The sequence below is a fragment of the Porites lutea genome, chromosome 2 (genome assembly GCF_958299795.1).
Source record: "Porites lutea chromosome 2, jaPorLute2.1, whole genome shotgun sequence".
NCBI classification, from domain to species: domain Eukaryota; kingdom Metazoa; phylum Cnidaria; class Anthozoa; order Scleractinia; family Poritidae; genus Porites; species Porites lutea.
The window spans coordinates 9,052,478-9,080,464 of record NC_133202.1 but is presented as its reverse complement, the minus strand read 5'-3'; the positions used below and the strand labels follow the sequence as shown (position 1 = coordinate 9,080,464).

The 27,987-nt window shown below is 39.5% G+C and overlaps 1 protein-coding gene across 1 annotated transcript; it reads right to left on the bottom strand.

Annotated features, from left to right (window-relative positions):
- Positions 1-127: 127 nt before the first annotated feature.
- LOC140927649 (alanine--tRNA ligase, cytoplasmic-like) lies at positions 128-19,657 on the bottom strand. The gene is made up of 20 exons (XM_073377325.1): positions 19,398-19,657; positions 16,867-17,055; positions 15,769-15,908; positions 15,012-15,203; positions 13,928-14,072; positions 13,004-13,149; positions 12,515-12,623; positions 12,076-12,114; positions 10,964-11,197; positions 9,659-9,806; positions 8,784-8,953; positions 8,283-8,396; positions 7,300-7,437; positions 6,584-6,724; positions 5,602-5,708; positions 4,846-5,080; positions 4,145-4,264; positions 2,819-2,905; positions 1,075-1,188; positions 128-645 (listed from the first exon to the last, which is right to left on the bottom strand). The coding sequence occupies exons 1-20, from the start codon at positions 19,644-19,646 to the stop codon at positions 475-477; spliced, it is 2,988 nt and encodes a 995-aa protein (XP_073233426.1). The 5' UTR covers positions 19,647-19,657; the 3' UTR covers positions 128-474.
- Positions 19,658-27,987: the final 8,330 nt, after the last annotated feature.

Sequence of the window (27,987 nt, the reverse complement as noted above, 5' to 3'; positions counted from 1 at the left end):
CCACGGGACGAATTTTTACCTGTGCAACCCGTGTATACAGAACCGTATCCTGTTATAGATTGCAGTGCTGTTTACACGAGTCCATAATGCTGATCAGGTCAAAAACTCGCACGGCCCCGTGAGTATCGTGTAAACGAAAGGCGGCTCCGTGCACATTTTTGTCCATTCAAAAAATGTGTCCGCACCTGTGTAAACGAGGTTCTGATTGAGAATTTAGAATCGATTTCTAAATTTGGCCTCTTTTGAAAAGATAATCGTGTACAGTCAATGAGCATTTTCCCTTAAGACTCAAGGGCGGACACGCGAGTGTTACGAGCCAGAGGATGTAACAAACTGGTGCAATAAGCTTCTTCATCTACAATTCAATTTATCTACTCGTCAGAAATAGTGAAACATTGTAAATACAATTGTGTCAGATGAAATTCAAAATACAGTACTTCCTAACTCGGGCGAGCGGGCGAGCGTTGTTACATGTCAGAGTTTTTGCTTTGCAAATTGAGTGGCTGTTTCCACCGCTTTCTTAAGACAGCCAACGTTGGGCCCAGATCCCTGCGCGGACAGGTCTTTTCCGCCGCATTTGCCTCCTAAGAGTTCTGAGACAGACTTGACCCACTCATCCGCCTTCAGTCCTTGCTGAATTACTTCCTGTAATGAAAATATTTTATCTCTGTTTAGACATAACGCTTCAAAAACTAATAATAATAATAATCATAATCATAATCATGATGATGATGATGATAAACAAATATCAACTATTAGTTTCTAGTACTATTGAGTGTTAGTCGTATAAATGACGTGATTATAAGGCGAAGTTCCACTCAGCTATTGCGGAATTACAACATTTTGGTCGCGTATAAATAACTCCCGTATTTTCGACTATTAACGTACCGTTTGCCTTGCTCGTTCAAACAAGACACAAAATTGGCACAGTCACAAAGACGAGGAAGAAAACTGTTTTTCAAGCGAGCTTCGCTTGGCCCAACCGCCGTAATAACATATTACTTCACGTAGTCTAGGTATTTTCCCAAGTACCATTGCTTCTTCAAAGGGTCAACATCGTTAAAGAGTGTTTACCTTCGGTACTTGAGCCAGACAAATAATCTTTCCATTATCTTCATCCACGCTGAACAGAAGAGCTGCAGTTTTTGGAGCCAAACTTTTGAATTGCTTCAGAGCTGCATCGAGAACCTTAAAAGTAAAAAAAAGTTAGTTAATCTAATTCACCGTGAAAACCTTTCATCAAAATGGGCTACTTTCTTTTTCTCGGAAATGAACTGGGACTAACATAGATTCGAGGCTTGTTCGACGGCACGCGAGGGATTCTTCTCTCAAAATAATAGAGAGTTTTAGCTCCGAGTTTACCGCGAACCTCTAACCGCTGGAGGTCACGTGACAAGTCTTTCGCGTCACGTTTGAGGTTTATGACGTGCGTTTTCAACGTGGGGAGGTAGGTTTTCAAGAATGTTATTTACCTGAAAGCTTTTAGCGTATAATTCTTGTTTTATCCCACGTAATGATACAAAAATCTTGCGGAGCAAGTCTTTATCCATTAACAGAGGCAGAAATTTGGGCGAAATGCTAAAATTGATAAATCCTATTGGATCTTGAAAACAAGTGCCATTCGTGGCTGCTGATTCAAAATGGCGGCCGTAAATTTGCAAGAAGAACTAATGTAAGAATTTACAGCTCTTTGCTGCTAGATAACCCAGTGTTACTGTAAATTTCTTTTATTTTCACTGATTGATATTTCTTCTATTTCTAAAAGGAAAAATAAACCTACTTCCACTTCTTTAATCCACCGCCAATCTAAATCGTATTGTGTTTGAACGTCGAACCGCAAACGGGTAACCGCCAACTGCGGTTACAGGTTTGCGGTAAACTCGGATCTAAAACTCTCTAATATTTTCACTCACTCCGGCGCGAGTGGCCCGAGGTAACATTTACATTTCCTCCTGTCGTGCAAAATATCCCGTTCAGATTGTCATGGAAACGAGGTGAACACGCGGATACAACATCAACACAAGAGTCGGCCACTGAAAAAAGTACAGCTTTGAAAGCTCGAGCTTGCTTAATTTTTTTTATAACTTAAGATGCTTTGACGAGTCGCGTTCCGGGTGTGGCTGAACATGTGTCGCACTTCAAACCGTTTGAGAGTGGTTGTCTTGTTTAAACAGTGGCTTAAACAGTTATCAATCGAGAGAAGATATGACGTCATGGTTTGTTGGTCGATTGGTAACGCTCTAGTAAGTTGTACTGGACGACGGAAATTCCTTGCAAGGAGTTGTACGAACTGCTTGTTTTCTTTTCAATCCCACTTTATGACTATTATTTCGCTTTTGCGCTACTATCAACTACTAGTAAAATTCAACTAGTGGTCTTATCAATGCTGCGTTCTGATTGATTGAGCTACTACTAGGCTATATGGTACAGCCCACTAGTAGCGAAAAGCGCCGGCTTTTTGGCGGCAAGAAAGGATTAAAGTCTAGCTTTAACTAGCTAAAGTTGTTTTGTCTCGATATTTTTGACCAACTAGTTGGATTTTACTAAAACCATTATTCCTCTCGCCCTCATGGCCTCTGAGTCAATAGCCCAGTCGGCCTTCGGCCTCATGGGCTATTGACTCACAGCCCATTCGGGCTCGAGGAATAATTGTTAATTAGGGTTCTTATTCGTATAACTATCTGATTAAGCCCATAACATCCACAGGTGAGCTTCTATTTTCTACTAGTGCAGCCCGATGTAACGCTCTAAGAGCGTCCAGTTACAGATATTCATCGCAGTATCGAGAATTGCCAGGCTCATCTTCTTTTATTACTACCTTCTGATTGGATCCAGCGTCAAAAACGTCAACGACAAAAGTCCTGTTACTATCCTCCGCAATCATGGCCTTTGCTTTATCCACAGCCTGAAACAAAGAATTCAAGGGTTCTGAACTTATTCATGTTGTGTGGCAACGTAATATATGGATATTATTTTTTGACGTGGCGGGCATGAGACAAACTGAACAGCAAGTGACGCACATACACCAACCCTCGGCCTGGCCAGTACCTAACGCATGCGCACAGTCATACCACCCGGGCAGTGGGAGCCATGACAGCTTTTTCACCCTTATCAAGGCTCATCGTCATGGCATGGCCGTCGGACCTATGAACCAACAAAGTCGTGTTTTTTGTTGTTGTTGTTGTTGTTGTTGTTGTTGTTGTTGTTTCGAGTTGGGCGTACACAAAGGAGTGCAATGCTGTGCCGCCTATCAACACACAAAACACAGACACAAGACCACAACACTGTACTTCGTCAACTGTACATTACATCTCGCCTCAGGATGGGTGCACGAGCACGCCAAATATCGCCGGGGTAATGAGCCACGTCCGCCACCCCTTACTAAATTACACAACTTCACCAATATCTACAGCACATAAGGACAACTTAAAAACGCAGGAGGGCTGACTAAATAGCTAACTACACTGCAATAACAAAAAGGCCATATTAAGCAATAAATCACCATGGCTTTATGCAAAGCAATATTCGAAGCAAAGCAGTAAACGCACAAAGAAGCATGCAGCTAAATAGCACTCCACAATAAGTGTTGAGAAGTCCTATTCAAAACACTATTATACAAAATTCAATTTAAAGTACAAGTTATTTACAAACTAAGTAAACATTATATACCAGTCTTAGAGCACGGTAAACACAAAATCAACTAAACACTGATTAAAAAAGCTTCATAAAAAAGTCATATAAAATGGCACTAAATTTAATTTAAGCACGAACTAAGCCGTGTATCTTGGGCCTTATACTGCCGAGGCGAGTGCAAAAGCACTCCATTAAGCACCAGCTTCACTCAACACATCTGGGAGCTGTTGGCTGGGAACCACACGGCAGCTTTCCTACGGCACGCGCAACAAAAGTCCGCGGACTCAAAATAACCAGGATGAAATCAACGACGTATACAGATTATTAAAGCTCTGCTAGATTTTCACATGAATTTTAGTGACAAAGAAAACAAAACAAAACCCAACACGGAACCAGAGTTCATCTTGGTCATTTTGAGTTGAGAATGGTGGAAAATGTTGGTTATATTCACAACCGATAAAACAGTGTATACGAGTAAATTAAAAAAGTAAATTGGTCGGTATTTATTCACCTGCTGCATCATCGCATTCTTCTTTGCTCGATCAGCATCGTCCACAAGTTTCTTCACGGCCTTTAACTTTGTCCTCATTTCGTCTTTACGCCAGGCAGAAATAACAGCAGCGGAAAGATCCTGGAGTAAGGAGAGTAAACGAAGACACAGCGGCAATATTGGTGTACAACACAACAATGAAACAGCGCTGGGCTATGTATATGTACAGGGCCTTCGGGATAAGGTTGTCTTCTCTCAGGAAATAAAACTTTCTTTTGTTCCAGGAAAATTGCAAAGCTGCTGACCACGTACGCGTAAACGATCTATAAGATTCTTAGGCCTGGGCCAAACGTCGAACTTTTCTTGAGACGAACCAAACTCTAATTTGGGTCGACCTAAATTAAGTTTACATCGTCTGTTGGGTCAGATGTCGAACTTAGGATGCGTCGAACCAATCAACTGAATTAGATCAGTAATAAATTTTCTCCTGAACGAGGCTAAATATACATTATCATACAAATTTTTAATTTATGAGTTGAGTTCGTCGAATGTGAAGACCATCGTATTTGGAATTTGGAAGTGTTGGTTTTTAGGGAGAGGGGAAAACCGGAGAATCCGGAGAAAAACCTCTCGTAGCAACCAACAAGAAATTATGTACTGGTATTTGAATAAAGTATTATTACAAATGCGAGAAAATTATCACTAGCACTATTTATTCTTACTTCAGTGAGTCTTGCAATTTCTTGTGATGTCCCCTTGATGTTCAAGCTGCCATTTTTCATCTTTTCCTGTACCAGATTCTGTATTTTTTCGACCTGTTCCTCCAATAAGTGACATTTTTTCTCAGCCTTGAGCGCTTCCGGTCCTGTCAGGGCAACTATCCTTCTGATTCCTTTAGAAATTGCTTCCTCTGATACAAGAACAAAGGACTGCATGTGCCCCGAGCGTTGCAAATGTCTGATGAAAACAGGTTTAGAAGAAAAAAGGCAGTTTACAATTACTGTCAAAAGCATTTCGTCCTTTGAGAGGTTGTAGAGGCTACATTATTGGACAAAATGTTAAAAAAAAAAAAGGACGTCGCCATGTCTAGTTTCAAAGTAAAGCTCTTTCAAGCACTGGCAGTAACAAAAAATCTTCCCTGTGGGTCCTGTGGGTAAGGATGTGCACAATTCTTAACACTCTTTGTCCAAGATTGTAGCATCCCCTCTTTTACAGTGATTCGTACATTTTATGTCACATAGTTTGGGACAAATTCTTTTTGAGGCCTTCTTTCAATACGTACCAGAAATGTCTCTCTCTCGAAAATGTTAGCACTAAATATTAAACACTTATATGTCACATGTGCATACAAACAACTTTACCTGAATAACAGTTCATTTGCCACGCAGACAACTTTGTTTGCTGTCGGTTATGCGGGAACTTCGGAAGTGGAGATAAAAAACAAAAAAAATATATGGAAAAATGGAATTGCTGCTTACGTTCCGCCACAAAATTCCACAGAGTATTTATATCCGGCCTGTGGATCTTCTTGTAGGTCAGCAAATGACGAGCCAATAGAAAGTACGCGGACTGGGTCAGGGTAAACCTAGAAACCAAGAAAAGTTGAAACAGCCAATCACAATGAGTGCAGACCATCAAATGAACCAATCAGATTTCAAGGCAGGAGCACCGTAGCCGAAAGGTGCAGAAGAGCGCGAGAGAGACTTGATTCATTTTTTGCTTTTCCCTTGACTGTTGACTGCGAAAATCTTCAACCAATCAAAAAATGTAACAATGTAAAACCAAGGAACAAAGATTATTACATAATCACCACAGTAGCACGTCTTACAGCTACAATAATTATGCGAGTAGATTTAACTTCTAACTTCATTTATAGAAACTTCAACGAGGTATGAGCTGAGTTTTCTACGAGCTGATTCATTTTAAAAAGAGGCAATTTAATACACTCAACAGAAATCACAATTATTTTTGAAATGTAAGACCAAGCTGTCACTTCGTCGACGTCCTTTTTACGGAACTTTTACATTGAAAAGAAACAAAAGCAACGCGTTAAGATGCAATGTTGCGCGTTTTACCACCCACGAACCAAACCTGTCGTGCAACAAATCTACCTTTTGTAACAAAATCTGTACATGCTTCGCGTTTTACCTGCTCAAGCCAAACTTGTTTTGCACAAGTGAGGTAAATCCAGTGTCTGGCGTGACTCCCGCGCGATTTTATCCAAGCAGAAGTCAGTACTCACTCAATTTAACTTGATTTGTTGCAATACAGGCTTGAACGTGTGTGGTAAAACGCGCAATATCGCTTTCCAACTCGTTTTGCAACGATGTTGCAAAACAGGTTGCACGTTTTTCTGCCGTTTTTTCCGTGGTAGCTGCAAGTGAAAAAAACCTCTGCGGTCTAGAAGCCACGGTAATTTTCGCGAAAACACTGTGCAAGGTTGTAACGGATTATACTAACCTCTTCAAAAATTGCCCTGAGTCCTTGAATATCCTTCGCCACGGCTAAAGTGACTTCTGTAGCAAATACAGGCATGTTTCTTGATACAATATCCTGGCTTGTTAGTTCAGTGTTCTTGATTTGTTCGGTTGTCATCGCACCCTAAAGGAAAAACCATACAGTTAAACTCCAGGAGTGCTAAAAACTTAAAATCAACAAAATTCGGGAATTTCACTTTTTAAAATCCTGAATATATGAGTAGTACCATACGAGGGTACTGTGCAGTAATAAAAAGGTTTCATTTGAAAGGTTCACAGTTAATTCATTACACACTCATGACCACGACTGTACACAGGTTTAGCATCATATTCAATAATTTGAGTTTGAATGAGCTGTTAGCCATTTTTTGTCACTTTCCTATTTGAAATTATTGCATTTAGACACCTCATTGAGATGGCCATCAGGAGATCGTGCAATTTATCACAGGTTTATGCTGGGCATATCGGGCGACAATATTAAATTATTTCATTTACAGAGTCATTGACACCAAGGGAAGTAGCAAAGATCCATAACAATGCCCTTAATCGCTGATCTACGTTCTTGATGGGTGAATTAGTTTGTCATGTAGTAACAAGACAAACAGACAGATTGACTTTAATTTTCGACTAACGCTCGCAATTTTTATTTACTTTGAGTATCGCAATTGTTAAAGAGGCATTTTAGTACACTTAATTTACCTTAGCGGTGAAATCAAATCGGAGTTTATCGGGTGCAACTAGCGAACCTCTCTGATCCGCTTCGCCCAGTTCTTTTCTCAAGGAGAAATTCAGCACATGCGTAGCGGTGTGATTATTCATGGTGACTCTTCGCCGTTGCTGTAAAAAAAGACGTGTTTTAAACTCTCTGCATTTATATAAGGAACGGAAATAAACTATGCCTAGAATGGAAACATCTTTGGAAGAAACATTAGAACGTAATTACAGTGACTATCTTAATCTGCAAACGACAGACACCGTTGTTAATACAGACCTTTACCATGTTTACATTCTATTGACAAGGAAGACTCTGAGAACGAGATTACCAAGTAGTGCGCGCGTGTGAACATCGGCGTCACTTTGGCGGGAAAACGTGGTAGCCGTCGTCATACTACTATTTTAATAGCGAGCTGTAGTTGCGGCAACAAGTTATCAAATGTTACAAGTTTAATCATTTTGCGTACGGGAGAGGGCTTAATCTCCTTCAATAAAGTTAACCGTGTTAACTTTTCTGTAAAAAAATACAATGAAGCTTTCGGGGTTCAACTCGAAGGCTTCCCTTTTGGAGGCGTGTGTGGCCTATTGGTTAACACCTCTAACTCCGGATCTGGACCTGAGGTCCGAAATTCAAGCCTTGCCCGTTGCGTTGTTTCCTTAGAAAGGGAACTTTACTCTACTTTGTCTCTCTTCACTGGGGTGCATAAATGGGTACCGGCGACATACTGCTGGGGGTAACCCTGCGATGGACTAGCATCCCGTCCAGGGAGGAGTAGCAATACTCCTAGACATGCTTCATGCTAAGGAAACTGCGATAAGCTCCGGCCGTCTGGGCCTATGGCTCGTGTGCGCCTTTCCCTTTATCTTCCCTTTTAACGGGTTGGTGCCAGTCGTGAGAATAAGGGCCAAAGAACTGTAGTCCAGTAGTCCACGAAGCTATTAGGTTTAATATTATGGAGAATACATACTTCATCTATTTGGCATTTCATCTGGTCTCCAACTCTCAGGGTACCCTCTATTGCTCCTACATGAAGAACATAGCCTCCGTGAATCTGAACATTCGTGACGGAAAATTCCACTTCCTAAGACGAAAAGACAAAAGTAATCAACTTAACTCAAAAAAATTAAAAAGGAAATGAATTTTTGCATGAGAGTAATGTCCAAAATGCTATCTATAACTCTTGGAAAAGTATAAGCAGGAAATCGAAGGATCCGAAGAAATACCTCTCAGAACCGATAAAAGGATTGCTGTCCGAGATGCGAACGCTGGTCACTTTGATGGAAGGCAATTATTTTCTCCTTAATGTCCCACTATCAAATGGTATGTACTATTTTCGACAACATGGCTGAACATAAATTCACAGCTAATGGGGCGAATTCTCCGATTGAATTCTTTTCCCCAATTTATGTCACGGCTGCTTGTATCAAGAGAAGGCTATAAACCAATCGCTGTTAAAGATGTCCCTTACTTCATCTCCTTCTTTGGTCATGAATCCCTGATCATATATCTGCCCACCCTGCTCGGCATAGAAGCAGGTTCTGTCCATTACAACACCACAGTGACTTCCGCTAGTGACCTCATTAACAAACTCTTTTTCATAAATGATTGCCTTTACCGTACCAACTACAGGCTCAAACACTAGAAAGAAAAGACACGAAACATGGTTTAATAGTTTGCACACTGGAATCGAAGTCAGCAGTTAGCGTCATTGGCATGAACAGATTTGCCAATATCTCAGCACTTTGTTACGATGAGATACACGAAGTGTGGAACTCCAATCGACACACCCCTCGCATATCCCCTGTGGTAATAACATAACTAATAAGCGTGCTAACGTTTGTGGTGAAAAAAAAAAGTATATTTAAGCTTTCCGGGGTGTCTATTTGTAAAGAATAGGCGACAAAACTTACAATTTATAAAAGTCGTCCTCGTCCTCATAACAGAGACTTTACGATCGGACGAAGTGATGGCAGCAAAAACGTCGCTTCAAAAATGAATTTTCACTTATTTTGTCAAATGTAGGCGAACCATCCCGGAGATGAATTTCTAAGAACCATATTCAGGTTTAGAAAGAGAATCAAATCTCCTCGTCGCTTCTTTACGTCCTCCATAAAAAGTGAAATTAGGCAATTTCACGCCGAATTCGTGCAAAAACGGCAAAGAAAGGTACAAAAAAGTGAGATGCACGTGCAAAGTTGTGAAGAAAAAGTCAAGGTCATGATATTCTTGTGTTCACGCTTGTGCTTATATCAAGGCTGTTCTCTCACCTGTGCATATGCTTCTTATGCTTATACCTATGCTTGCATCGCTAGTGAGGACCAGTATTACTGTAAGTCCACTTACCATAATTGCCTTCCGCATCAGATGTGTATTTGTACTTAGGACTTTCGTCTGTGGGATAAAGATTGAATTCCTTTTGCAGCTTGTTGATGGCATGAACATCAAGAGTGATGGAATCATCGTTTCCAGACCCCTTTCCTCTGGCAATTTCCTGTAAGTTGTAATGACATTTTTAAGTGGCACCCAACTACCTATTAAATGTTTCCAAATACGTCAGCAGAAGTGTTTCAAATGGTTTTCTGTATGTTTTAAAAGCCTTCTTGGTTAATTTGGAGTTACCGTAAGAGTTATTTACTTGTTCAGACGTCTTGGGGAAACTTTGGCCGTTTCGAAAGTTTCAGGTGGCTTTTTCGTCTCGTTGGAGACTGTTAGCTACCCTAAAGGGTCCGGTCGAAAGTTCGAGGACATGGGTTAGCTATATTGTCATTTGAGAATTTTAGGAGACGTTTTGTCTTTATGCCTCAATTATCATGAGACCTTTTTCAACAACAATCACACTATGCAGGTAATAAAATGTGAAAAATTGAGAAAGTGCCATCCCCCAAAAATCTAAGGCAAGTTAGTAACAAACCTCTCAATCTCTTAGACGAATGGAACGGTCATCCAAAAATTTTCAGGCTTTTTTGAGCTTTAGAAAGTTTTAGACATTATATTACAAAAAACGTCATCAGCTGCCCTGTTTTTGCTTAACCCTTTAAGCCCTGCTAAGAGTGATCAGCTCAAAATTTCTCCTTGTACTATCAATTCTCTATCAAACAGAGTGGTGATGAGAACTGAGGACTTGATCACAGAAGATGAATCCAATTGATACTCATTCAACACTGGATTCTTCCCACTACTTCTATTTGAAACCTACAGGGACAACAAATGACAATTTGAATTTCAATGTTACGGTTTTCAAGGGTAAACACTATTGCAAATATTTGGTTTTGTCAACTGAGTTGATGAGTGTGAATTGTCACAGCAAAGGGCTAGCGCTCCAAACGAAAGGGCTAGTGATCAAATAGCCTGCGTAGCAAGCGTTTCCAATCGAGTTATTGCGCGATAGTTAGAGCGGGAGCTCTCGTCCCAACTTTCTCGACGAACTCGCGCAGAAACGCTTGCTACGCAGGCTAGTGGTCAAGATGGCAGGATCTGGGCCAAGTAATTTTTTGTGTATGGACTGAGAGGGCGTTGAGGTCAATAAAAACGCAAAAAAAAAACAAAAACAAAATCAATACAACAAAAAAGAGGCAGTTACATAGAATCGACTATCAGTCTTTGAACCACTTGCAAGGTGACAAAAAAATCCTGAACATCACTACCAACCTGGGCTGTTTTCTTGCATTCTTCATACATGCCCATGTCCACAGTCAGCCCTCTTTCTTCAGCCATAAGTTGAGTCAAATCCACAGGGAACCCATACGTATCATAAAGCCGCCACGCAACATCCCCAGGGATAACCTGATCTGTTAGCTTGCTAACTGTTCTGTCAAACAATTTCCTTCCTCTGGCCAAAGTTTTAAGAAACTGGGTCTCTTCTTCATTAATCACATCCATTACCTGTAAACATTCAATCCTAAATGTTACTTGCCCAATACAAAAATTTATTTGTCTCACATAAATACAGGGTACTTTTTTCAAGCCTTGTCAATAGATTTCACCCACTATACTACTACATGAAAAATTTCTGCAATTTGATTGGCTTAGAGCAGTGGTATTTCAGCGTAATTCGAAATACCTACATGTGAAAATTACAAAACTATTGCGGGTAGTAGTATAAACAAACAATAGCATGATTTGTACGTGATATGTGGCATAAATACCACTCGTGATATTTCAAAAATCGTCTCAAATTTCACTCGCCTACGGCTTGTGAAATTATGTATAACAATAATTTCGAAATATCACTTACGGTATTTATGTCAAATATCACTACAAATCATGCTATTACCTATACAAATTCTTTTTGAAAAAAAAAAAGGTTTAAAGGCTTGTTTATAGTGGAAAGTGCAATATTATTAGCTTATCCAGCTTGTTTACAGGCACTCCACTCAAATACTTAGAAACAAATAAATCAAATACTACATAACAGGATTAAATACCCCAACTGGCAGGAGGCAACCAGATGGCTATTTACAAGTGTGGCCGAGGATTTCAACTGCGAATGACCGAGAACAAATCCAGCAAGTAGCCAGAGAGCAAGACTTGAACCCGTGACCACCGCATTGCGAGTCCGACGTGCTGACCACTCGGCCAGACCTCCTCCTTAATGTAATACATGACTGTATTATCATCAACACCTCTCACTACGCCCCCCCCCCTCCCTCAACCTCGCCTTATCCCTTCTTGCCTTATCTGCCTTCCATGAAGAACCCACTCCCCTAATTTTCAATAAATTATAAGTAAATGTAGTTTCAATAAACTCATTTTTAATTTACCTGTTGAGGGTCTTTAGTCACCTCTGGGAAGAACTCACCCTGGAAAAAAAAAATTACATCCATGGTCATACTGAACTGTCCACAAGATTACCAACCATACATTTTCTGCCTGAAGGCAATGCTTATAAATGCAAATCACGTCTTCTTAAGATTCATTGCATATAATTTCTTTGAATTCTGATTGGAAGCACAACATGTTGCCTGCAGAACGCTTGCTCTCAAAAGTAGTGAATTACGCTCATAATTTTTTTTTGACAGAATTTATCTTAGCCTACAAATCAGGTTGAATTCTAGCAAGCTCAAACTAAAAACAGCTTCCACCATTACAATCAGTGAATACTCAGTCAGCAGGGAAGAGACATCATCCCAAGACAGGACAACATTTCTTCACACAACAAATAATATGACTTTTAGTTTTACTTTCAATTTTGAAACATACCAGAGTATCAACAGCAACTGAAACCAGCGTAGCCACAAATCCTGGGGGACAATTTAGTTTTTCTGTGGCAAAACGAACACATCTTCTTAAGATTCTTCGTAGCACATACCTGTGAACACAATTTAAGGCAAAACAAAGTCAATCTGATTACTCTTTTGTACTTGCATACATTTGTCAAGTACTGTAATGTTTTCTACGTGCTGTGAAAAGTGGCTTAGATACAGTAAACACTCGTGAATAAGAACCTAGTGGATTAAGAACCTCCTGACAGAAATTTGCCACTTTCATAATAGCAACTTTCCCTTGCAGCATTGACCAATCAGAAGCACTACCCAGATCTGGGTAGTGCACATCATCAGTATGGAATTTCTGAAGTCTTTCCTCAGATGCCATTCTGTGGGAAAACCACTTGTTGGTGTCGCAAAATGTTAGCTGTTTTCTCACTAATGAGCTACTATTTGCCTTGAACTAATTGTTGTTCTGTCTTACCCCCTGCCAGTATTGTCAGGTTTCCCACCATCTGTTATAGCCATTGTAAGTGTCCTGATGTGATCAGCAACAACCCTGTAGGCCATGTCAATACCATCTTTGTCCTCAGGACCAACAAAACCCTGATAGGGTCTTACACCTGTCGCCTAAAAGAAGTTAAAGATGATAACAACTACAAGAGCAAACCAGTGAAAACTCAGTTCATGAAGACAATTCAGCAAATGACCAGATGACAAATGAAAAATAAAAAAATTATATCACGTTTCAGCAAATTCATAGGTTACTCATATGTAAATACAACCTACAGTTATTTTCTTCACATTTTGACAACATTAACATAGAGTCATTGAAGTATTGAGTAACATTTTTATTGTTAATTTTTCTTTTAAAATGTTTATTGAAACACTCCTTTTGAGAACAACATTGAATACTTGAAAATATATGGAAAAGGGTATGAATATAAAAAATCAAAATAATTATGTTGAAATGAATATATCAATATATTTTTAATTATAATAAAAAATTATGTTCAAATGCATACAATATAATTTTAATTTTATAAATTTAATGCTTTTCATCAGGTGGTCACGCCACTGTTAGTGTAAAAACAGCTTTGCAACAGAAAGGCAGGATTTGGAGGTAAAGTTTCCCATATGATGCTGCACACTACAAAAAAAAATCTGGTTGTTGACTCTCTAATGGCAAAACAGAATTTATAGTGCAAACAAGCTCAGAAGAGGTTTTGAAATTACAGTACTCCAATTCATGCAGTGCAAAATTAAGCAAAACTGCAGGAAACTTACGCCAGTTTTTTATTCTACTGCTGAAGCAGGAAAAGGCTTTATGCCACTTATCAGGGAAGATTTCCCTGGAAAAATTTACCCACAACAGTGAACCACACAAACACACACAAGGAGTACTTACCTTGTGAATCGTTTCAAAGAATGGTTGAAAGAGATCTGTGTCATAGTTTGACATCTTTCCTTGAGTAATTGATGTTAGCCGCTCTAGCCCCATCCCAGTGTCCACATGCTTGCTGGGCAAAGATTTTAGACTGCCATCTGTTTCCCTAATTTTAAAATGCATTTAGCTATGTGAAAACGGATGCAGCAACTCCCAGCTTTGTTGGCCCAGCAATGTTGGGACCTGAAGTGCATCGTGGGAAGGATACACCTATAAGACTTTGTCAGCCATGTGCAATGCACGAGCATGACCCCAACAATGTTGGAAGAGCTGTGCAAACTGATCCAACATTGTTGCACCATGCTTCAGCAATCACAGAAAAAAGAAAGTTAAAAAGTTTGACCGGACTCAAACCTCGAGCAACAACTCCCGATGACATGCAACTACATGCAACAGGGTGTGCAATCAGACACAAGCCATGTAACATCCAACAATGTCGCCTCTGTTTGCACAGGCTCTACATCTATAACTTATAGAAGTGTGTAGAGAGGATAAAGCAAATATAGTGATATGATTGGCTACTCAAATACTTCATTTCTACTCCCTTCTGACTTCTTGTTGACTGCACGCTAACTTTAACTTCATGTCGTGTGTAAATGGAATTCTATGGTGAGACCATGAAAATTAAATATTCTTTTTACAAGTATTAATTGTTCTTGTTTTACTCATGTTTACACAGTACCATTTGCTTTTCAGTCTCCCACCAGAAAAAAAAAAAAATTTTGTAGTGAAATCTTAAGTCGCAAATACCTGCATCTACATTTGAATTTCTCTATACAAAAATCACTTATGACAGAAAACAGAAAATGGAATAATGATAGATTAATCCTTTAAGTCCCAATAGTGACCAAGATCAAATTACTCCAGACAATATCCATACACTGTCAAGAGATTAGTTATGAGAATTAATAGAATAACCACTCAAGAGAAAATGCCTTGATCTATTATCAGATTCTCTCAACTTGTTCTTTAAAGAAATGTATAGAGACCAGTTTGGAGAATTCGTATGTGGATATTGGGGCTTAAAGGACTAAGCGATTGATACCTGTTGAACTGTATAAACACAAGATTCCACACTTCAAGAACAGTAGGGTCGTCCATATTTACAAGTGAGGCAGCATCTCGTCCACCAATCCTGTCAAAGTGAATCTCGCTACAAGGTCCACATGGGCCAGTTTCACCCATTTCCCAAAAATTGTCTTTCATGCCAAATGGTAACACTCTTTCTGGGGGAAGACTTCAACAAGAGGACAACAGTATTATTTTTAATAGGTTGACAAATAAATTTGAAAAGCATTTATCTTATATCTTCTGAAGGCTCTTTTTAAAATGCTGTGCATGTATAATAAAGAGAAAGAAGATCATAACGTTCATTACTTCACAGATGTATAAGTTAACTATTTGTACATTTATTTAATAAGAAGCTGTTACAACAAGGACTAGTGAACATAAACATTTAGTCTTGGCCAAAACGTAACACTATGCGCTTGGAAGGCTCTGTAAGATATCCACTGTTTGATTTTCTGTAGATAGTATTCTATTAAGTAAATAATACCTTTTAATAATACCTAATTAAGTTCACTGTGCCATATGCACACTGTGCAGTACACAAATTAAGTTTGACTACTTAGAGTACAGTATAATTTTCACATGATGAAAAATATTATCAATATTTTGTTTGCCCCACAGAAAAATTCTAGATCCACCAATGAAAGGTAGGTTTGGTGTCAGGTTGGAGAGGTGTTTTAATTGACAAATAATGAATTATTGTTGGTGATTAGAGCAACAGGTACATGACATACCCCATATTGAGCCAAAATTGTCGCGTCTCTTCATCAGATTCAAGGCCTTCTTCTCCTCCAAAGTACGTGACATAAAGACGATCTTTGGGCATGCCATACTTCACAGTTAACAACTCCCAAGCCCACTCAATGGCTTCTTTCTAAAGGCATAACAGGTTAAATAACTTATGCATTGGCTACATGATATGGAAAAAAATACAAGAAAGATATGATGAGAGGTCAGAATAAACAGATACATGTAAGAGAGCAGTTCTTTGATACTGATCGAAGCATGGCTGAATTGGTGCTGTGGCTTCAAATTCCACTTTGGCCAGTAGCTACAGTGTACCATGGGTAAATTGTGGTCACCCTTAAAACTCAACTCCAGAGCTATGCTTGTACATAGCCAACTGCTTTGCTTCTGGCTAGTCAGGATTCTAAGAATCTTGTTCCATGTTGTCAGAACAATAATGTAAACTACTACTTAACTACATTATTATTTTATTATTATGTTACCTCTACTGAATTCATTTCCTTTACTGATGCTTATGGTGTAGTCAAGAGTCAAAAATATGTATAAAAATTAGACAAGTCAGAAGTTTCTTTTGAGCTTTCTTTTTATCTGCCAAAGAAAGTGAGGGGAAGAGGAGGGGTTGATTATTTAAGGGGGGGAGCTGCTTTCACTATTTTTCCTGATGGGGAGGATACCATGGGGAGGTACTCCAGATTTCAAGTGATGGCTGATTGAAGGATTTTTTCGTGAAGGAAAATTTGGCAAGTAATTTTTTGGGGTGGGTGATCTAAGTAGGGATTTTTTGGGGTATTCAAAACAATCCCAACATTCATGATACTGCCCAGCTATCCTGGCCTCGTGGTTCTGCGAATACAGTACAAACAAACTTCTCTTGTGGCTGTTTGGAATTTAGCATGGGATTTTTTGGGGGTTTATATTTGGTCCAGGGATTTTTTTGGGTTTTGATTTTTGCCCCTATTCGATCACCCCCATCACTTGAAATCTGGAGTACTCCCTTGAGGTGGATACATAATCAGAAGAGAAAGGTTACGAGTTGTCACTTGTGGTGTCTAATCTTTGACATCAAGGAAAACCTAACTTCTCACCTTGAAGTAATCTCCAAATGACCAGTTTCCCAACATTTCAAAGAAGGTATGATGGTAAACATCCTTTCCCACGTCATCCAAATCATTGTGCTTTCCACCTGCACGGATGCATTTTTGGCTGTTCGCAGCACGCTTGAGTTTGGAGAAGTCACTATTTGGGTCCACTGTTCCCAGAAAAATTGACTTGTACTGGTATGAAATAGAATAATATAATGAAAAAAATATATAATCAACAGGTTGAACCATACGTAGTTAAAACACTTTCAGTAACCTGAGACAAGTGTGAAGGGGCTGTTACTAGTAACTGCTCCTATTTAAGTCTAACTATCAAAGGTAATCCATTAAATGTTTGACCCTTCAAAGTGACCCTTTCTCCTTTTATGATGAACTTGACTGTGCATATACCCTAGAGAGTTGAAATAGATACAGTCCACTGTCACCTTATGGTCATATCGCTATCATTGGCGACCTTACAATACGGACAGAAGCTGAATCTTTAAGGCTGGTTTTCACTAGTGACGCAGTCGGAGTCAGAGTCGTAATCAGAAGCATAGAGTTTATGATCTAGTGAAAACAGTGTTCTGATTCTGCTTACGACTCTATTGCTTACGTTCTGCTTATGATCTAGTAAAAACCAGGTTGTTGGAGTCGGAAGCAGAAGTGGAAGAACTAAACCAATCACAAAGCAGGGGAACGTGCACTGTGATTGGTTTATCCTTGAGCTTCTGCTTCCGACTCCGACAATCTGGTTTTCACTAGATCATAAGCAGAACACAAGCGACGGAGTCATAAGCGGAGTCGGAAGAAAGGGAAACGTTCTGATTCTTCTGACTCTGATTCCGTCATGCTTATGACACCAATTTTTGATTTTCACTAGGTCATAAGCGCTCTGAGGATTCCACTTACGACTCTGACTCCGACTCTGTTGCCAGTGAAAACCAGCCCTTAGCATCAGTCAATTTCAGCTGGGCCCAACTCCCCCTCCCCCAACCAGAGTACCCAACCCAAGCTGACCCCAGGGCATTAGCACTTTTTTGCCTTGGATAGCAAGTTCCTGGGGGCGGGAAATCTTGAGCTGTCAAATCCCCTGGGGTGGGGATGAAAAAAGATGGAAAATGTCCCATCTTCTATCAACACTGCAACATTTTTCATTGATTGCACAGTCGAGTAGTGCCATTTTAAGCATTTTAATATGTGATATTTTGTTTCAACGAATGTCTGCTTAGTAATAGCGCTATTCTAATTTAGACTTCACGCCGCAAGACATGTGTTTATTTTTTTAGTATTGTTATAAAATTACTGAGAGTAAAATTAATAGTGTGCAGTAAGTTATCTTTTCTGAATAGTGTTATAAATATGAAAGGATGTTCTTCAAATAATACCAACAGAAACTTGATTCAATAACCCAAAAAACATTAATTTACGTCAATAGCTCCCAATTTCGCAGTGTAATTCTGGCTTGATGAACAATGAAGAAATGCATGCATAAAATTGAGAACATAGCTTTACAACCCTCTACAATTTTTTCCCATCCTTGACAGATGAGGCAGTCTGCTTGTTTTTCAAGTAAAATCCTCTGTGCAGTTATATTCGCAGTGCTGTCAACTCTCCTGGATAATCTGGGAGACTCCCGATTTTGAACCGTTTCTCCCGTCTAAAGTTTGGAGTCTGAAATCTCCCAGATAATTGCCGTAGATTCCACTTTATGACAATGACTTTCAAATATTTTTCATTGTTTGAGCTATTTATAAACTGTTAACATTATTCTTTTCCTCAGAAACTCCGGTATGTGATCTTAACATAAGCAATAATGTGATTGGTGGGAAGTAAACCAATCAGGTCAAATGTTACAATAAACACAACATCTTTTTTGCGTGTTTCAAATGACGTCATGTTTCGTGCGTTATGATGTCATCTATCATCACTTCCCTGTCAATTCTCAATATTTGATGATGTGGGGAGTTGACAGCCCTGTATTCAGATAGAAAACCACGTGCATGTCAAAAGCTCTGGGGTGGCCCAGGGGTTTGTAAATGCTCGCCCCCGGGGCAGCGCAAAATTTGCTACAGTATGTAATGCCCCACCACCGGGACTGACAAGGCAAGTAAATGCCCTAAAGTAGCCCGGGGGGCCTGGGCACAGCTGGAATTGACTGATGCATTATGAACATCCAATAACAAGGGTTAACCAATAATCGATTTATGTTAATTATTCGTGAAACCGGGAAAGGTCTAACTGGCAGTACTGTACATCAATCGATTTTCTATAACAAAAGCAGAAAAGTCGGCCTGTAAAGTGATTATGATAATAAAAGCTTATAATTACTTCACGTGCTTTTTAAGCAAGCTCATTAATTCGTCATTTTAATTAAGCTTACAAACAGATATGCTTACTGCCGCGATAAAAGCTTAGCTTGGTGGCAAAATTAAAGTTGAAAAGTTCCTTTAGCGATCCCTTTTATAAACTGAAGCAAAGCATTTACTTTTTATTCAAGTCAACCAACAGAAAATGTTTTTTTAATGTTAAAGTACCTGATTCATGCCAGCATTCGCGAACAGCAAGGTTGGGTCTTCATGTGGAATCGTGGACGAGGAGGGAACAAATGTGTGCTCGTACTTTTCCACAAAGAAGTCCACGAACATTTGTCGAAGGTCCTTTGCTGATAAGTTAGGATCCATTGTGGAGAGAGAAGGGGACGAATTCTTTGACAGTCTGCGAAAGACGATCGAATTCAACGAGGAAATGAACCGATTCGCACCAAAGTACCGGTTAAGAATCATGAAAATTTCACGGAAGTCATGCAATCCATGGTATTAACCGCTGGCCGTTTTTAATAACGCTGTTTTTTCTAAATATGGTCAAGTAGAATTGTCAAATTGAACCAATCAACGTCAAGTTGCCATTGCCCGCAGTTCGCGGGATGTCTTCAAAATTTAAAAATGGCGGAATCAGAAGAGGTCGAAGGAGACTACATTATTACGCTGTTTTGAACGTCAGAAAAGAGGTAAAAATAGTCTTTCAGAGGGAAAAGAAAGGAAATATTTTATCAATCATGCAAAGTACATTTTATTGCATTTCAGGCGAACGAAAATGAGCTTAGAGCTGCTTTACAGACGCATGTGCATGTTATCACCCGGACAAACATCAAGATCCCGCGAAAAAGAAAGTAAGGTTACAAAAGTTTAGTACGACCTGTTCGCATTAAGCAAAATTTTGCTGGTAGTTTCTCTAGTCCACAATCTTTTAAGCAGTTTGTTTATAAAACCATGTTCACCAGTGTAGTTAATACCTATGAGGTGGAAAGATCTTGCACATGGACCTTAGTAATGACCTGTCCCTGTCACAGGTCGAAGTGACTGTGCCTGCCACATCCACTTTCTAATATTTTTTTTTCTCTTTTTTCTTGTTAACGTACATCTAGAGTTTGCATGATTTTTTTTTTCAACGGTAAAATAAGCAGCTATATATATATTGTAATTATAAGTAACAACAGGGCGGTGCCTTGCATGGGTCCAGTGTCCCGTTTACACTTGCCCTTATTTGGGGCTCCACAATTGTTTATAATATTATAAATAATTAATTATTTTTATTTTTATTCTTTAATCATATGTCTTCTGGTCAATTCTTTCATGACTGCAGTTTTGCTTTCAATAAAGTGTCAAAAAGAAAAAGATGCCGTCTAGAAGATTTGGACGCCTACATTTTTTTGTCAGGTGACAAACTCCTCTTTTCCTTTTGACATTTAAACGTGACCCCTACCGAGATTCAGACAAACATGGGCCATTTCTGCAAGAGGTCACTAGAGCGCTGTATGAAAACAAACACTTTGCATTCAGTTCTGCTCCCCCTTTTGAAGTTTTTAGGAGTGTTGCAGTTATGAAATTTGAGAAAGATCCAGGAGAATATAATGTAGAATAAATCAAATCATAGCTTAAGTACAAAGATCTACTAAGGATTGAAGCAGAGCGGAAAATGAGAGGACTTTTAAACACTGTGTCTTGATACCTTACTGCAGCCGGTAAATGTTTAGAAAGGACTACAGTCTCAGTCAAAATTGTTGGGACACTTTGGGGTCTCCTTGTCCCCTCAAAGTTGGTGTACAAGATTTGGTGACAGAACCACGATAAACAACTTTGAGAGGGACGAGGGGAGCAGGAGAAGGAAAAAACCAGTGTTTGGTTAAAGTGTCCTAACTATTTTTGTCTGAGACTGTAGATGACCCAGCAGCCTGATATTTACGTCCAATTTTCAAGAATTCTCATCAAATCCTCTTAACAAAATTCAATATTTGTTTAGTAATTTTGATTGCTCTGCCAAAGTAGAAAGAGTCTGTTGTCGTACCAGATATTTGATAAGTTTAGATTTTTGTGAAGAACAGAGAGACCTTGTAATATTTCAGACTGCCAGGTCCTGGGATTTGAGATTCAAATATGTTCAAGCCTGGAGTATTCGTCAATTACAAGACCAAACCTTTCTTTTAAAATTGCTAGGTATTTGCGAAAAAACACCAAATGCTCAAGGTAGGTTTCAATCATAATTTTTCGGGATATCCTTTCGATAACTGACTTTGTACGTTATGCTGGTGAAGTATTGAAAACCTTGAGATTTCACTGTATGCCCAAGGTTGATGATTGAGTTTACTCCAAATCCAAGGCAGTGTTTGAAATTGCTTGAGATTTATAAAGAAACATTTTGTTTTTAGAAAAACTAAATAGTTTATGTTGTAAAATTGCATTGTCTCTTCTCTAATTTTATGTCTACTTAAAATATTTAGGGGTAGTCTAGACCCCATGTAAGTGGCCAGGCTGCCAGTTCATGCTTCCCTGTCACTATCTTTTTCTATATCTTTCAAATAATGTAACCTGTTAAGTGACAAACCAAATAATCAATTAATAAATTAATCAATCAATTGTAGAATTCATGAAAGTGGATTAAAATTTAGACTACCCAGTATCTTCTTCTGGCTACCTGGTCACTCCATAAACACAGCATACTTTGCTTTCTTTCCAGATTTCTCGCATTTATTTAGCAACTCAGACCATTTTTTAGGGATCCGTGAGTCCCTCTTACATCCTTTAGTCCCCCTTACATTCTTCCTGAAATAAGCCAATTTTACTCTCTTTTCAGCTTATTGAAAGACAAAGATTACCTGCTGAGGTAAGTAAGATTACATTTATGATGGTGAGCTGTCTGACATTCTGCTACAATTAACACAGAATGAAATGAGCAGAAGCGCAAATGAAAAAAGGTGATGGTTTTAGTGCTTATTTTAGTCAGTTGTTGTTGTTTCTAAAGAATGCTAGACTGATCAAGTGGCATAATGCTGTAGTTAAGCTATTGATGACTCATTTTCCAATCCAAGAGGGGGTATGCGTAGTACACCGCATAGTGCTTTGAAAAGTTTCATTGCTTGCACCTTGTTTTGGCGGTCGAAATAAGGCCCAACTTTAATGGCAAAAAATTGTTTCTAATATGTGTCAAATTTGAAATATGATTATACTACATGAAAGAGCTGTGATTCTTTTAACTAGACCTGAAGTTTCAGCTCTGAGAATTTAAATGCTTGCGAAAAATATAATTTTAAATATAGCTACTTGTGCCACTGTTTAAGCGACAAGAACGTGAAATGTAAACAAAGCAAAAATCGTGTAAATAAAAGAGAAAATCACACCAAAGTTATTTCAAGCCCACCAAAGTGTACAGAAATGATGGAAATTGTGGCATCTAAATAGGTATTTCTATCTGAAAAGCTTAAAAGGCAAAATTGTTTCATCGAAAAATATAAAAAGAAAAAAAACTCCTGAAAAACTGAGCCCCTTCACGCAATCGTCCACAGGGTAGACGTGACACCTGCTATCACCTTTAGCTCTGAAGGCGCATGGACCAAATGTTATGTAGTTTTTTTACTCTTGTTGATGGCAATTTTTGCATTCGCTGTTAGTGGGAAATATCCTTGTGTCTTGTGAATCCGAATTTATCACTACTTTCAAATTGGGAACGAGGCCACCAAAATAGCTGGAAATACCTTGTTAAGAGAAACTAGGGAGGGGCTCGGTGTGCCCCTCAACACCCAAACCTACGTGCACTCGGTAAATGGATCCGGAGGTTTGTGTACTCGACTTAGTAAATTCTTGATTGGTGGTATGTTTAAAAGCAGCGCAGATGATACACAATGCTTCATTTTATTATTGACACTTAAACTGCTTGAGTGCATTTGACTTCGAACGTGGAAAGGTTTCTCGACGCTCAGATTTCACTCATTGCTATTTTTACAACTCATTAGGGTGTGAGTGGCTTGAACATTCCTGTTTTGGAAAGTATGACACTTCATGGCATATTTTGGTGGTCCTTCAAAAAACTGACAGTCACCTACAGTGGCAAGGATGTATTCACATCATCCAGTCATGTATAGTCAAGACCAATTCTGCAGTAGCAATCATGCAGAATGTGTTTTTTTCAGTCAAAGCCTAGTACCCAGATGTAACACAAAGGCATACTTTCTACAGCACAATACTGGATGCTATTAGCTTTGCAACAATCCTCAATTCCCTGTACGTTCGCAGTCTATGGAATTTAAAATCATGCGCATTGATTCAGCGGCCCACAGGTTGGTTAGGGAGCTAATTGCAGATTGCCTTGGACCCACCTTTAAAACTCACATTCGCAGTTTCACGAATGAAGGCCATGTTGTCAAAAATGCCACTAAATTACCAACGCTCTCCTTTCACTTAGAGAAATTACGGTTGTGTGCATGGCTTGTATTGATGTAGCCTGTGAGCAAGCTCTCCCTTTAGGGGTGTCGCGGGAAGCCATGTAAGAGCAGCACATAAAAGAAGACGAAGGTGTAAGGGCCAGGAAAGAGAGGAAAAGGTTTCATCCTTGCACAGTATAGATCTTTACAATTTCTTTTAGCGCTGTGTTTCTAAAGGTGCGGCAAAAATTCATGGCGGGTCAGCCTGGAGCTTGAGTGTCATCAATTATATTTAATTGTGGGTGAGTTGTTCTTCTGCCAGTGGTATTTCGCTTCATCTAAGTGAAACAGAGCCTGTATAGCAGGCGCTTGAAAGTATTTGGGTGTGGGAAAGAATGGGCGCGCGAGAGGGAGACATGCACAAGTGGAGAGACAAGCGTGTCTCTCTCCCTTGCGTCTCCTATTCTTTCTTTAGCCCACTATTTCCAAGTGCCTGCTACGCAGGCTATATTGAACAACAATGAACAGTACCTTGCCACATTTGAAGGTAAATCCACCCAAGCAAGTTTAGCGTCATTTGTACGTCATCTATCATCGGCATGATCTGCACCGCTTTCAATTACAACACCCCTCGAAAATTTGCTTAGTGAAGCACCACCCTCCGGGTCTTTACTAAAAACCTTAAATCTGCCTATTTATGCCCACTCCCAACTAGCCTGTGAACAGCAGACGTTTCTCCTCGCTCGTCGCCGCTGAGGGACGTTTCACGAGGAGGAACGTCTGCGACTCAGCAACAGAAATTCCATACTGATGACGCAAAATCTGTCCGGAATCCGGTCAGAAGCGCTAATTGGTCGACGGAGCAGTTTCATTGTTTTAGCTATTGTTTACGAATGAGAGACAAAAGACAAAAGGCCACAAAGGTCAAATGTAAACGCGATGAATCTCTAACAAAACAGCCAATATTTGTGGAATATAGTCTTCTCTCGAAGAAGCATTTGAGTTTTGCTGGAGCTCATTCGAAGATGAACACAACACTTTACCAAAATCGACCTGGAATTTGCATTTGGAACCCCATGACTACCGATACTTAAAATATTTAGGGGTAGTCTAGACCCCATGTAAGTGGCCAGGCTGCCAGTTCATGCTTCCCTGTCACTATCTTTTTCTATATCTTTCAAATAATGTAACCTGTTAAGTGACAAACCAAATAATCAATTAATAAATTAATCAATCAATTGTAGAATTCATGAAAGTGGATTAAAATTTAGACTACCCAGTATCTTCTTCTGGCTACCTGGTCACTCCATAAACACAGCATACTTTGCTTTCTTTCCAGATTTCTCGCATTTATTTAGCAACTCAGACCATTTTTTAGGGATCCGTGAGTCCCTCTTACATCCTTTAGTCCCCCTTACATTCTTCCTGAAATAAGCCAATTTTACTCTCTTTTCAGCTTATTGAAAGACAAAGATTACTTGCTGAGGTAAGTAAGATTACATTTATGATGGTGAGCTGTCTGACATTCTGCTACAATTAACACAGAATGAAATGAGCAGAAGCGCAAATGAAAAAAGGTGATGGTTTTAGTGCTTATTTTAGTCAGTTGTTGTTGTTTCTAAAGAATGCTAGACTGATCAAGTGGCATAATGCTGTAGTTAAGCTATTGATGACTCATTTTCCAATCCAAGAGGGGGTATGCGTAGTACACCGCATAGTGCTTTGAAAAGTTTCATTGCTTGCACCTTGTTTTGGCGGTCGAAATAAGGCCCAACTTTAACGGCAAAAAATTGTTTCTAATATGTGTCAAATTTGAAATATGATTATACTACATGAAAGAGCTGTGATTCTTTTAACTAGACCTGAAGTTTCAGCTCTGAGAATTTAAATGCTTGCGAAAAATATAATTTTAAATATAGCTACTTGTGCCACTGTTTAAGCAACAAGAACGTGAAATGTAAACAAAGCAAAAATCGTGTAAATAAAAGAGAAAATCACACCAAAGTTATTTCAAGCCCACCAAAGTGTACAGAAATGATGGAAATTGTGGCATCTAAATAGGTATTTCTATCTGAAAAGCTTAAAAGGCAAAATTGTTTCATCGAAAAATATAAAAAGAAAAAAAACTCCTGAAAAACTGAGCCCCTTCACGCAATCGTCCACAGGGTAGACGTGACACCTGCTATCACCTTTAGCTCTGAAGGCGCATGGACCAAATGTTATGTAGTTTTTTTACTCTTGTTGATGGCAATTTTTGCATTCGCTGTTAGTGGGAAATATCCTTGTGTCTTGTGAATCCGAATTTATCACTCCTTTCAAATTGGGAACGAGGCCACCAAAATAGCTGGAAATACCTTGTTAAGAGAAACTAGGGAGGGGCTCGGTGTGCCCCTCAACACCCAAACCTACGTGCACTCGGTAAATGGATCCGGAGGTTTGTGTACTCGACTTAGTAAATTCTTGATTGGTGGTATGTTTAAAAGCAGCGCAGATGATACACAATGCTTCATTTTATTATTGACACTTAAACTGCTTGAGTGCATTTGACTTCGAACGTGGAAAGGTTTCTCGACGCTCAGATTTCACTCATTGCTATTTTTACAACTCATTAGGGTGTGAGTGGCTTGAACATTCCTGTTTTGGAAAGTATGACACTTCATGGCATATTTTGGTGGTCCTTCAAAAAACTGACAGTCACCTGCAGTGGCAAGGATGTATTCACATCATCCAGTCATGTATAGTCAAGACCAATTCTGCAGTAGCAATCATGCAGAATGTGTTTTTTTCAGTCAAAGCCTAGTACCCAGATGTAACACAAAGGCATACTTTCTACAGCACAATACTGGATGCTATTAGCTTTGCAACAATCCTCAATTCCCTGTACGTTCGCAGTCTATGGAATTTAAAATCATGCGCATTGATTCAGCGGCCCACAGGTTGGTTAGGGAGCTAATTGCAGATTGCCTTGGACCCACCTTTAAAACTCACATTCGCAGTTTCACGAATGAAGGCCATGTTGTCAAAAATGCCACTAAATTACCAACGCTCTCCTTTCACTTAGAGAAATTACGGTTGTGTGCATGGCTTGTATTGATGTAGCCTGTGAGCAAGCTCTCCCTTTAGGGGTGTCGCGGGAAGCCATGTAAGAGCAGCACATAAAAGAAGACGAAGGTGTAAGGGCCAGGAAAGAGAGGAAAAGGTTTCATCCTTGCACAGTATAGATCTTTACAATTTCTTTTAGCGCTGTGTTTCTAAAGGTGCGGCAAAAATTCATGGCGGGTCAGCCTGGAGCTTGAGTGTCATCAATTATATTTAATTGTGGGTGAGTTGTTCTTCTGCCAGTGGTATTTCGCTTCATCTAAGTGAAACAGAGCCTGTATAGCAGGCGCTTGAAAGTATTTGGGTGTGGGAAAGAATGGGCGTGCGAGAGGGAGACATGCACAAGTGGAGAGACAAGCGTGTCTCTCTCCCTTGCGTCTCCTATTCTTTCTTTAGCCCACTATTTCCAAGTGCCTGCTACGCAGGCTATATTGAACAACAATGAACAGTACCTTGCCACATTTGAAGGTAAATCCACCCAAGCAAGTTTAGCGTCATTTGTACGTCATCTATCATCGGCATGATCTGCACCGCTTTCAATTACAACACCCCTCGAAAATTTGCTTAGTGAAGCACCACCCTCCGGGTCTTTACTAAAAACCTTAAATCTGCCTATTTATGCCCACTCCCAACTAGCCTGTGAACAGCAGACGTTTCTCCTCGCTCGTCGCCGCTGAGGGACGTTTCACGAGGAGGAATGTCTGCGACTCAGCAACAGAAATTCCATACTGATGACGCAAAATCTGTCCGGAATCCGGTCAGAAGCGCTAATTGGTCGACGGAGCAGTTTCATTGTTTTAGCTATTGTTTACGAATGAGAGACAAAAGACAAAAGGCCACAAAGGTCAAATGTAAACGCGATGAATCTCTAACAAAACAGCCAATATTTGTGGAATATAGTCTTCTCTCGAAGAAGCATTTGAGTTTTGCTGGAGCTCATTCGAAGATGAACACAACACTTTACCAAAATCGACCTGGAATTTGCATTTGGAACCTCATGACTACCGAATTTATTATGTAAATATCGATTTACGTCATCAGTATGGAATTTCTGTCGCTGAGTCGCAGACGTTCCTCCTCGCGAAACGTCCCTCAGCGGCGATGAGCAAGGAAAAACGTCTCCCGTTCGCAGGCTAACTTCCAACACCTTTATTCTTAAGAATGCCCCCTTAATGTTTTTTAAAATTGTATCAGACCCCCCTCTCCAATAAATGCCCCCTGTCTAATAGATTCCCCCTATGAGAACTACACCAAACTCTTAGGAATTAGCAAAAAAGGAGAAAATTATTCAATTCATTCAGTTTCTTGCTTGATGTACTGGGGGTTTTGAG

Bases quoted from the DNA above. Each gene is read 5' to 3' on its own strand.
- LOC140927649 (XM_073377325.1), bottom strand. From the start codon at position 19,646: ATGATTCTTAACCGGTACTTTGGTGCGAATCGGTTCATTTCCTCGTTG. The intron at 17,056-19,397 runs GTACTTTAACAT...ATTTCATACCAG, and splicing joins CGAATGCTGGCATGAATCAG to TACAAGTCAATTTTTCTGGG. The intron at 646-1,074 runs GTAAACACTCTT...TTTTCATTACAG, and splicing joins GTCTGGCTCAAGTACCGAAG to GAAGTAATTCAGCAAGGACT.